Genomic DNA, 13,347 nt, shown 5'->3' with positions numbered 1-13,347 from the left:
TCTTTGTTGTTCTATTCATTCAATTACCCTGAGTACATATGATACATTTAAAGCTACTGCAAAAGCTATCCAAATCCGAATACATAGTCTTAAGAGAATGATTTTATGATGATGTGTTACCTTTTGTGCAGAGTTCACCTTCGTATCCACTGGCACACCCATTCATACAGGTTCCATTGGTGTGATGGCATTGCTCAGAAACAAGACAGTGTCCACAAGAACTGCTACATCTTTCCCCAAACATGTTTTCATCGCAATCTGTAAGAATTGTATGCATTTCAAATTGTTAAAGCTTCATTAGATAAAGTAAGAGTGAAAACACGACGATATAATTCGCAAATTGATAATCAAATGCTTAAACATCATCCTTGTTTATCTGCTATATTCAGTAGATATTAAATGTAGGAAATATACACAAGAAATTTGAATTCACAAACTATTTTTGCCAAATATACAAACAATGACTAATACATGTATCATGCTTTCGGGACACCGGGTCCAGTCTGAATTTGCTATGGATGTCCTTTTAATTTTGAAATACATTTTGTCCACTATCCGAAAATGCTCTGTTCTTTTTTGGCATCATACACCGTCATTATCAATTTTCTGGCAATATATAAACTATCTATATCCAACACTTTCAAATGCTTAACATGTGTTAGTAGTTACTGTTTTAAAGAAATACCATATCAAAGAATACATCTTAAGACATATTTGAACATTTGAACATTACGTTCATCACAGTAGTCTCCTTTCCATCCTGGATGACACCCTTTGTTACATAATCCATTTATATTGTTACATCCAGTACATGTGTCTCGACATTTCATAGCACAATCTTGTCCAAAATATCCAGTACGGCAAACTAAAAGTAATTGTTTGCTGATCAAAATTTATATATATATATATATATATATACAGTAAAACACGGTTATTACGAACACGCTTATAATGAATTGACGCTTACAGCGAAGTGAATTTCATTCCCCAAGACTCTATTTCATGTTGTAAACTTGACGGATATAACGAATTACGCTTATAACAAAGTTAAATTGTCCGTCCCTGGGACTTCGTTATAAGCGTGTTTTACTGTATATATTTATTCAATTACCCTGAGTACAGATGATACATTTAAAGCTACTGCAAAAGCTATCCAAATCCGAATACATAGTCTTAAGAAAATGATTTTATTATGATGTGTTACCTTTTGTGCAGAGTTCACCTTCGTATCCACTGGCACACCCATTCATACAAGTTCCATTGATGTGATGGCATTGCTCAGAACCAAGACAGTGTCCACAAGAACTGCTACATCTTTCCCCAAACATGTTTTCATCACAATCTGTAAGAATTGTATGCATTTCAAATTGTTAAAGCTTCATTAGATAAAGTAAGAGTGAAAACATGAAGATATAATTCGCAAATTGATAATCAAATGCTTAAACATCATCCTTGTTTATCTGCTATATTCAGTAGATATTAAATGTAGGAAATATACACAAGAAAGGACTAGATATGATATATATAGTAGAAATGCCCCCAATTTTTCTATTAAATATACTGCACGTACATTAACAAATATCATATTTTTTATAAAGTTGATAACAAGCACTAACTATAGAAACTGTTTGATTTCTTCACAAGTGTTGGTAAAATAAAAAAAAAAAGGATGGAATACATGCCTATTTCTGAAAAACACCAAGAAAACCACTATTTTCAACTTTCTTGCGTTCTAAAAAAATATGAGCGACTAAGAATACCACAACAAAATTTCGTCTGTGGTAAGCAATAGATATGTACTTTCTTTGTTTAATTTTTTTTTGTGGTATTCTTAGTCGCTCATGTTTAAATATCGAAAATTCGGAGAAAAAATCGTGTGAAAAATTATAATAATCAGTCTGAATCGATCGGCGTAATTTTTTCCGGAAACAAACATATTGTGACGGTGAAGCTGAACTTGCAGAAGTTAGGTAAGTGCACATTATTTTATGTAGTTACATATGTGTATTTTCACAAAAGTATCAGCAATGTTACTTTTCATTATGATTTTATTTAGTTTTTATCCTTTGAAGTATGAATTTTAATGTGAACAACACAATAAGTATCAAGATTGACGCGGCTTACGTAGCGTTCCTGCAGCACAGCTCGCAGCGACTGCTTGAAATGACTACATACCATATCCTTATAAAAAGTTAAAATTTACTAATTTAGAACAAATATGTATTAAAATAGAATGTGTTTTATTATTTTTTATTTATGAAAAAAGAGGTGTAAACAAACGCATACGTTTTTACAGACGACGATTGTCGCCTGATGTCACTATAGAAGCTATAATAGTAGCCTACGTACAGTGAAATTGTGCACAGAAGCCGTATAGTACTTAGAAGCTCAAAGTAATGTAAGTAATGGTTGATTTTTGTTAATCCTTTTAACATTTTACAATGCTAAATCACGATTGTATTGCTGAAAACCAAATTCATCTTCAAACCCCTCGAAATCTATTTTTAGAATGTGGAAAGCCCCCAACTTTGTTGACAGTACATAATCAAAGCACTGAAAGTACTGAAAAGCATATATTGATTGTATTTGCATTAAGGTGGAATATTACACTGAAACATTACCATATGGATCGTTTAAGTATCAAATCTAAAACAAGATTTTGTTGTTCAAAGAAGAATATATGCTCTTAGAATTATTTTTATACAATATTTTTTTTTGTATTTCTGAAAATGTAGAAATATGTTTGTCTCAATAATATCAAATAAATTAATTATACATTTCATTCTTTATTAAAAATTATTTATGAAAATAATTAAAACATTCATATTTTTCTAACCTATATGAATAAAAAATTGCAGTAGTTGGCCATAAGTATGTTCCCAAAATGGCCGTCGTAACATTGTTTTTCTGTATGGTACATTTCAAAAGGAAATAAAGCATATTTTTCTTTGATGGCCAGATTTAAAAAATGTGTCCTATGATTCTCCGACTTTTTTTCTTCTTTTGCAGAGTTTATTTTTGGAGTTATTCCCCTTTGGTAAACATTTATCGTCTGCACAACAACATGGCGACGAACGACAAAAACGTATGGGAAGACAGAAACAAGTCGTAATACAGATGTCAGATTTGGTATTCATACATAAATAAAACTTGAAGGATCAACGGAATAAACAGCCGAAACTGTTATGTAAAGTTTAAAAATACGGAAGACCGGAATAATGGTAAAATCGTAACTCGATCTGAAAGTTGTAAGATTAGGTAACCACGAGATGACTGAATCCGATTTCAAAGTCCCCAGAACCAACAAAAAACATGCTTTCAAAAATCAAACAGCTTGATTTACAGCAAGACCAAAGTACATGTATAATGTGATGAATAAAACTGTAAGTAATTATAGACTGCTTCTCATCAGTAATTGTTCGTCAATTCACAAATCGCCAATAGTTTGTTAGAAAAAGATACCCAGACTTCTAGGCCCAGTTAAACAGCGCAGAATGACAGCATCACAATACATACTGTTCAGACATTAATATCATTGAAATTATGTGAAAAATGCTAATAATACGGTTACAAAAGTCAAAAAACAAAATCCGAATTTTCCGTGACCTACAAAAAGTTGCAGTTGACATTTCGAGTAGTCTCACTTTATATTGATTGCGAGCCTTTACATCGGTAAACGAGGAACATTGCAAGAATATTTCATATCCTAGGATATAATACAAAGTAATATATATGTTTTTTTGTTTTTTATAATTTATTCACAAACTATGCATGTACAATCGTAACAAAAAGATGAATGAAATTTGAAACTCAAGTAACTGATATATTTGGGATGATCCGCCAACTATCCTTGACCTCATTTTCTTTTCGTATGTTCAATGAATGGGAAGAGTAGATGTCAACATATCTAAAACATTTAATATATTCGAACAGTGATTTTGTAGAGGGTAAAATATATTTACATCTGTTAATATAAATAAACCTTTTTGCTAACAATATCAATAGATTAAGTGCTCTATACAATACAGGGATGGCATGTTTACATCCAAAAATTACTGTTTGTTCATTAAAACACACATCGATATTGCACAGGTTCTTTAGTTTTTCCTGTATTGTAATCCAAATGTTTCGTGCATGCAGACAACCATAAAAAAGATGACTTAATGACTCCTTAGTTTCATGGCAAAATGAACACATTTCGGTATCTAATATTTTGAATATAAATAAACGAGAGTTAGTGCACAGAATTCTATGTAAAATTTGGAATTGGAAACTTATCAATTTTGTGTTCATTGTGACATTATGAGGAATCATAAAATATTGCTCCCATTCGTTTTCTACAATATCTATAGACATTCTTTCTTCCCAATATATATATGTTTGCTTAGTCATTTTACTTTGCTGTTAGAAGTAGTTAGTCAAAAAACTTCAGGCGATGACGAGATCTACGTTAACGTCGACCATTTTGGGAACATACTTATGGCCAACTATAGTACCTCATTTGGATTATTAAAAATGCTTTGTTAAATTGTATCAATCATTATGGTTGAATATCATCATAGCACAGGGGTAAGGTATTGAGCTTGTAAACAGATGTAGTGACTGAGCCAGTGACCTTGAGAAGAATAGTGTCTTAATTAAATTATTAAGACAATTTAATCAATTAAATTGAATCAAAATTGTGAATTGTATCTAAGAAATGTGTTTTGTATTGTTGATTTTTTTTCAGATCATGAATCGTCATTGTATGTGCTAGCTTGTGTAGATCTGCTTCATGAAAATTGGACTCAATTCAGATGAAAATGCAAAGTATATGACCATTATATAAATAGTGCCTGTTTGGGAGGGTAACAGTTGAAATTGACACCCCGAGAAAACCATTGTCAACCGACGCGAAGCGGAGGTTGACAATGGTTTTCGAGGGGTGTCAATTTCAACTGTTATCCTCCCAAACAGGCACTATTTATTTTGTTATACTGAATGTCTTTTTTAAAATTTTTAAGACAATTTTACTGCTTTTATATAGGAATAACGTGAATTCTACAGCGAATCGTACGCGCATAATTTTCGCGCATGTTACATTTTTTAATGTTACCCGTTGCCAAGTGCGTTGCTAACGCTGAGGGTAATAGTAAATATTATTAACTGCGTCTTAACCAATCAGATTTCAGTATTTAACATGAAAGTATAACAAAAAAGAATATTACATATAACAGAATTTTTGTGAGCAGGCATATACTGTAAACCAACTTTTATTTGTATGTGAGAAATTTTTGCAAGGGCTTTGGTTCATGGTGAGATATATTCGAGATGACAGTCTTTGGCGTATGATTGTAATAACAAAACGTTCGTGGATTAGGCTTGCGAAATAAAGTCGTCGCGAATAAATGTTAGTTTACAGTAAGTATATAGCATATATTTTTAAAAGTGTGTTGTTAAAAGTTAATTTTTTTCTTTCAGAAAATGAAACATTATTACAGTGCACATATGTACATGTAAATGTTATATGTATTTGCTAATGTACATGAATGTACCATACATTCTGTTGATAGTACGATAAATTCTGTTGATTATTTAATTTACATGTAGCCTGTGAAGAATTCTTTGATGTGTATACAACATGTGTACATGTACAATCACAATGTTGTTGACTATACTATGATTTCTTGAAACAATTACTTTAATATGAATACTATATGTTACGTGTGCTTGCTTAAGCCATTATATGTGAAGTATAATGGACGATACTAATTTTTACATGTGTTTCATTCATGTTTGTTAATACTTTAGGGAGATATGTATCATTCTTTGTTACATGTACAGGTACCAATCATTGGATTTGAAATATAATAGATAATACTATTTTGTACATTATCTTCTCTCTCGCTGTAAACACATATATTCTGGAATGTGTAGCTAGGAAACATGCACATTTCAATATGTAGAAAAAAGGAGAAAAATAACTGCAATGTTAAATACTATGTACCTTTTTTACTTGTGCATGCTGTTTGTATATGGACTAGAAATATTTTTTAATTGGTTACCGAAAAAGTCATTGAATAAATGAATTTCTGAATTTAAATTACGTTTTTCTTTTGATGTGTTAATGTTATTGATAGTTTTAACAGTTTTAAAAAGAAAGATGATAGATACGTAATTTATTGTAACTACCATATAAGTAAAAGGACAAGGTGTTTCCTTTTTGTATTTAATAACAGAACCCTCACTCATATCTTTTCAATAGCATGATTCTACATGTATATGTATATCAAATGGTTACCAAGAAAATCCTCTAAGATGTCGAGAACTAAGGTCAATGCTATGTTAAGCACAAACAACCTTCTACATTTGCAGATCTATCTATATTCATATGGTTGCTATGGAATGTTTTTTTTTTGGTAACAGGAAACACAATGTCATTAACATTAATGTAAAAAGAAATATGTTACATTATTTATTTAAAAGCTTTTAAAAGTTTTTTATTAACTTGTATTATAATACTTCTCAGAATGCAATCGGGCTTGAAATAGAAGTTATTTAGTTGGTTACTAAGGACATCCATGGTTGTCATGGAAACGCTGGGTAAATAATTTTATGCATTTAATGCATTAATTCATGTTGGTACTTCAATTAAATAAACTTATGCTAATCAAATAACAGTAACTTAAGATTTCCTAATTGAATGAAGAGGTTTTATTTTCTTAATTTAGACCGAAACTATGGTCACGTTTGTTTCGTTGCTAGGCAACTATACTGAAGGGTTACCAAGAAAAAAATCCTATCATGTTGATTGCTGAGGTCAATACTATGCATGGTAGTAAAATAAACATATTTGCTGAGGGGGCCATAAATGGCCCTTATCCTTTCTTGTTCTTTGAAATCACAAAATATTTTTGCCAAATATACGAACAAGGACTAATACATGTATCATGCTTTCGGGACACCGGGTCCAGTCTGAATTTGCTATGGATGTCCTTTTAATTTTTGAAATACATTTTGTCCACTATCCAAAAATGCTCTGTTCTTTTTTGGCATCACACGCCGTCATTATCAATTTTCTGGCAATATATAAACTATCTATATCCAACACCTTTAAATGCTTAACATGTGTTAGTAGTTACTGTTTTAAAGAAATACCATATCAAAGAATACATCTTAAGACATATTTGAACCCATTACGTTCATCACAGTAGTCTTCTTTCCATCCTGGATGACACCCTTTGTTACATAATCCATTTATATTGTTACATCCAGTACATGTGTCTCGACATTTCATAGCACAATCTTGTCCAAAATATCCAGTACGGCAAACTAAAAGTAATTGCGCGGGTATGATAAGGCAACTAACAGCGATCAATTTCCTCTGATCGATATGACGTCACAATAAGCAGCATGATGTCATATTTAACTCAGAAACATGTCGATTTTAACTTTATATCTGGTTTAAATTATAAAAACTACAGACATAAAATATCCCTAGAAACTCTCCTAACTGAATATATCTTCAAAATCTCTCTATTACGTATAATTAACATTTATGACGTCACAAGAATGTTTAAAAGAGAAGATCATGTCGGGAGACAAATTATCAGAATGCAGTGTAAACAATGCCGAAATAAGACTTATTTAATACAGATACCTAAGATTTAGATGAGTGTCAGTAAGAATATAATCAGGATAATACAGGCATGGATATTTTGTTTAATCAGCGAGTGTTATAAGGTAAGCAGATCGACATTTATATGGCTTGACCAGCCTTTCCTCTGTAAGTGTGTACAAAAAATGGCAAAAGTGTAACACTACCCCGGATATTAGGAAAGATGATTTTGGTAAATATCAACGGTATATGACCTAAACTACCTGAAAAGTGCTGCTAGAATCGTGTGCTTTGTTGTTTTAAACGAAAAATACGTAGTATTTTCAATGAAATTTTAGAAGTTGAGAGGGTTTCCGATAAATATTTACAATATTTATTTTATGCGATGTACAATAGGATTCTAGCAGTAATGCTAATAAACATGAGCTAATTGCCAATCGAATTATTGTAGCAAACATACAAATGAACTTCGGGGTAGTGTTACACTTTTTGATTTTTTGTTAAGGTAAAAAAGTGATCTATTTTTAACTGTCACGTGATACCATGGCACGGCAGCTTCAAAGATTGAGTCGATTCCAAAGTAGAAAAATAATATCTTGGTGAACTCTTTCACTTGGTATTAATATCCCGCGCTGTTTTTATAAAAATAAACATTTTTTAAATTGATCATAATTTTGACGGTCATTAAACTCGGAGTTGCCTTAACCTACCTGCGTGTTTGCTGATCAAAATTAATATGTCAATTGTATATATATATATGTTTAATATCTGTGTCATATATAATTCTAGAAAGTTAATGTAAGGTGGAATATGTTAGGAGTGTTTGCAAAACATTGTACAGTACCGATCAGACCCAACCTAACACCAGAGTAAACCCTTACTAAACCCCCGGTTTTTTTCTGGGTTCCTTTGGGTTTACTTTTTGAAAATTTAGGTCCACTCGGGGTTTACTTTGGGTTTACTCGGGGTTTACTTTGGGTTTACTCGAGAAATGCTTTTGGAGTCAACTATACGCACTGAAGTGTGAAGCAGACCTGTATTTTATCTTATCATCCTACTGCCTGTGCTTCCAGTTCCTTGTATAATCCGAATACACATGTAGCGTCTGCTTCGAAGGTATACTTTTGATCGGAGTTTATTCTCCGTGTCCACTCTGGGTTTACTAGGGGTTTACTCTGGTCCACTCTAGTAAACCAAGAGTAAACCCAGAAAGTAAACCCAGTATTTACATGTAGTTTTGGTTTACTCTGGTGTTAGGTTGGGTCTGATCGGTACTGTATGTAGATAAAAATATACATAACAATTAATAGCATTAGCATTAATTTCTTTAACATCTAATTAGTGCCTTCGTTTTGGAAGTAACAATTCTAAACAGAAGATGGGTTTACATTTGTTTTCGATGCCCGGTGTTATTTTAAGGTTTTATTCTGAGGGAACTCAGTTAAAAAATATTCAAACTTTCATTAAAAAATGAACCGTAATTTTGCAAAAGATTGACGTATAAAAGATAAACTTGTGAAACATACCACTTATTACTTACTTGCATACCTACTGAATAATCTCAATCCATCGTTTTACATTTTTCTACTGCAGACAACGTTTGTTTACGTTTTGAAACGGCGTAGTAATACACAGTGTAAGACAAAAAAATCTCACACGGCTGTCCCACACTGGACAAACCGATCTCACACCGGTGATAATGCGAGAAATATATATCGGCTAGATGAAATATCTTAGAATAATTTGTACTGGATTTTTTAATATCAGATTTAACTTTGAAGGAAGTCTCGGCTTGATAAATTAATTCGATCAAACATTCTTAAATTTACAAATCTAACATCAAACTGGATAACTTTTAATCATAGAACATAAAACGTAACATAGTTACATCTTTATAGTTTTTAAAACAAATTCGTGAAACAATTATCTCGCTAATCACTAAGTTAATTAAGTCTGTATGACTGTTTAACTTTTTAGCTCACCTGAGCTGAAAGCTCAAGTGAGCTATTCTGATCACATTTTGTCCGTCGTCCGTCTGTCCGTCCGTCTGTCTGTCCGTCTGTAAACTTTTTACATTTGGAAGTTCTTCTCTAAAACCGCTTATCCAATTTCAACCAAATTTGGCACAAAGCATCCTTATGGGAGGGCGAATATAAATTGCAGAAATAAAAGTCCGATCTTTATTCAAAGCGGAGAAAACCTTGAAACTGTAGAAAAAGGGGGGGTGCATTTTTAAAAATCTTCTTCTCAAGAACTAATTAGTTCAATTCAACGTAGTTTAGCATAAATTATCCTTATGGGAAGGAAAATATAAATTGCAAAAATTAAGTGCTAATTCTTATTCAAATCTGAGTTATTACGAAAATAATAATAAAGGAAAAGTTTAATAGCTTCGGGCTCGGCATACGGTAAAATGAGTAGGCAAGACTTGGCCTGAGCAAAACAAAAGATTGGCAATCTCATTAAAATTTCGGGATATTTGATGGACCAGTATATTTGCATTCGCTGTAAATATTGCTGCAAAATAATGCGTTTTTGGAATTGACGAATGTCGATCTGCCCCGGCTTTTATTTTGCCACGGCCCGGGTTTGCATACCCATTTTACCAAGACTCGTATTCCATACTTCTAAAACGAGGTTCTTTGTTTAAAGCAGCCATGACATTATACGAAAAAGGGTCGATCTGACTATGATGAATTTGCTTGCTATGCAACCGTTCGCGTATGAAGGGAAACATGCAAAATATATTGGTGCCGATTTTGTGAAGTAAATTAAGGCTAGATATTTCAATGCGTTGACAGTTTTCACACATGACGTTGGTGTTAGCTGGTTTTGATTTTTGTTTCGTTTTCATTATTTATGCTTTGTAACCTGGGAACTATCGTCTGTATTTCGTGATTTTTACGTATCAAATCAAACAGAGACTTCGGTAAATCAAACAGCTAACTGTTTACCTGCGCAAATTAAGCAAAATCTGATGTAGGGGTACTGAAATACAAGTCATTCTATCGGTAATTCGGCATTATCTTTTGCGTAATGGTAGATTAATGCAATAGGTTTGGTTGAGATGCTCGGCATTTTCTCGAGTCTATTCAGTTTAAATAGAGTTTGATATCGCCGACGGAAATATGTAGGTATATACATGAATATAAATGATTCATTTTGAAAAAAAATAAATTGTGGTCTTTATTTGTTATACATGTAGTGCATGTTTCTTGTGTTTAATTGTTACCCTACAGTTTCTGTTTACTAACCATATTTGAGTGTTAAGCTTCGAATTATAAGCAAGATAGAGAGATTTGCTCACAATTCTATGTTTGTACACAGATCTTAAAAGCTAAAGATTAAAACAGTAAACAATTTGTCAATATTTATTACGAAAATTTTCAAAGTCTGTTCTTCCAAAAACCAACTTATTGAATTGTAAACTTAACCTTTTTAGCTCACCTGGCGGTGGGGCCACAATGGGGGGTGGGGGGTCGAAGTTAAACAAATGAATATATAGAGTAAATCTTCTTCTCATAAACTAATCGGCCAGGAAAGCTGAAACTTGTGTGGAAGCATCCTCAGGTAGTGTAGATTCAAATTTGTGAAAATCATGACCCCCGGGCTAGGGTGGGGCCACAATGGGGGGTCGAAGTTTAACATATGAATATAAAAAGTAAATCTTTAAAAATCTTCTTCTCAAAAAATAATCGGCTAGGAACGCTGAGACTTGTGTGGAAGCATCCTTAGGTAGTGTAGATTCAAAGTTGTGAAAATTATGACCCCCGGGGGTAGGGTGGGGCCACAATGGGGGATCAAAGTTTTACATAGGAATATATACAGTAAATCATTAAAAATCTTCTTCTCAGAAACTACAGTAATCAGCCAGGAATGCTGGCACTTGTGTGGATGCATCCTCAGGTAGTGTTAATTCAAAGTTGTGAAAATCATGACCCCCAGGGGTAGGGTGGGGCCACAATGGGGGGTCGAAGTTTAACATAGGAATATATACAGTAAATCTTTAAAAATCTTCTTCTCAGAAACTAATCCGCCGGCAAAGCTGGAACTTGTGTGGAAGCATCCTCAGGTAGTGTAAATTCAAAGTTGTGAAAATAATAGCCCCTTGGGGTAGGTTGGGGCCACAATGGGGGGCCGAAGTTTAACATATGATTATATAGAGTAAATCTTTAAAAATCTTCTTCTGAAAAACCAGCCAGGAAATGAAACTTGTGTGGAAGCATCCTCAGGTAGTGTAGATTCAAAGTTGTGAAATAATGATCCCCAGGGGTATGGTGGGGCCACAATGGGGGGGGGGGGGTCAAAGTTTAACAAAGGAATATATAGGGTAAATCTTTAAAAATCTTCTCAGAAACTAATCAACCAGATGATTCTTTATAATTGTTAAGACTTACACGAGAAGGTTCAGAGTTTGATGTACGTTTATATCCCATATTTAAACTATTGTTAGGGATATTTTTGAGAACTGCAATACTCAACATATGATATGACTATAAAATCATCCTGTTAGAAAAGGGACTAATGATTATAAACATAAGAATATCCAGGGGAAAATGGATTTTATTTATACAGGATCTACATGTATTATTGTACACTGTCCAGATAGTTTGTATTATGACTCCATTGAGCTGATTTTATCATACCTATTGTTCCTCAGGTGAGCGATGTGGCCCATGGGCCTCTTGTTTTTTAAACTGTGCTGCTTGCGAACAGTTAAATTTAATTTGATACATTGCATGTAGCGTATTGAATTATAAATCCAGTAAAGAAAAGATGTATGACCTTATTAATGGGTAATATGTTTGCAGATCTAATAAAATTAAAATATATGTCGTACATATCAAAAGTTTATACCGTCATGCCTGATATTTTTCATTTATAGTATTTATGCTGCAGAAATATCGTTGTTTAACAAAAACCTTGATGTAGACACATCCTTATTTAGGTCATCCCCGTATCAATTGTCATTTGCACGGGATTGGTATATAAACGCTGTTCATTTTGTCGCTGCTTTGATAGGTTTGTTGTTCACCTCACTTCTTGTTTTGTGTTTAAAATGATCTCTACTTCAATTTGCAATGTTTCGTATTTTCTTGTTTGAAAAAGTTTTCATATATTGGCCGGTAAATTCATACGGACTGAGTCTGGATATTTAAAAGTCGAAAAATTGTCACCTTAATCACGTTTGTTTAAATACTTGCATCCCTTTTTACTTTGTTCATAGTTATTAAAAGATAATCTATGATATTGCTCTTGCAATTTTATCATTCATCTTATCTTCAAAGTTAGCTAAAATAAAATGATATATTTCTGCATGGTTTTTGCCCTATATTTCCTTCAGGACCGGCCTGCCCCTAAATAAATCTTAGATATTTTGATAAGTTTTGTTCAAAGGAATAAATTAAGAAAAAAATGTTTAGGGGCACATAAGCCCTGGTGTTCAATTTTGCCAAAAACAAAAACAAAAAAAGACAAGTATTACGAAATTTGATTTCTATCATAGTGGTCAATATTTACACTACTATGAGTAACTTCTGGATAGGTCAATACGTTAAACCGCTGGATATATTACACAGAATGTTAATTGTACCCTGGCTCGATTAGATTTGTGTGCCTGCTTTTTATTATTTATTTTTTTAATTATTATAAACAACTTTTTATTTTATTTCTTATACAGAATTCTGAAGTTTTAATTTACTCTGACGTTTAATGCACGTTTCTTTCAACTGAAGACATTTATGACAAAG

The 13,347-nt window shown here is 32.7% G+C and overlaps 1 protein-coding gene across 7 annotated transcripts in view; it reads right to left on the bottom strand.

The window, feature by feature from the left end:
* LOC117687200 (multiple epidermal growth factor-like domains protein 10) overlaps window positions 1-13,347 on the bottom strand; it is a 105,592-nt gene that overhangs the window by 16,015 nt on the left and 76,230 nt on the right. For 3 of the 7 annotated variants that reach the window (XM_066076623.1, XM_066076629.1, XM_066076631.1), the window contains exons 5-8: window positions 7,180-7,311; window positions 1,205-1,342; window positions 734-865; window positions 121-258 (exon numbers count right to left, since the gene is read on the bottom strand). In XM_066076623.1, the coding sequence (XP_065932695.1) occupies window positions 121-258; window positions 734-865; window positions 1,205-1,342; window positions 7,180-7,311 (540 nt within the window). The remainder of the gene's footprint in view (window positions 1-120; window positions 259-733; window positions 866-1,204; window positions 1,343-7,179; window positions 7,312-13,347) is intronic. The other 4 variants (XM_066076646.1, XM_066076638.1, XM_066076651.1 and 1 more) reach the window with 4 other exon arrangements.

The sequence above is a fragment of the Magallana gigas genome, chromosome 1 (genome assembly GCF_963853765.1).
Source record: "Magallana gigas chromosome 1, xbMagGiga1.1, whole genome shotgun sequence".
Lineage (NCBI taxonomy): Eukaryota > Metazoa > Mollusca > Bivalvia > Ostreida > Ostreidae > Magallana > Magallana gigas.
This window is presented reverse-complemented; position numbering and strand designations above follow the sequence as displayed.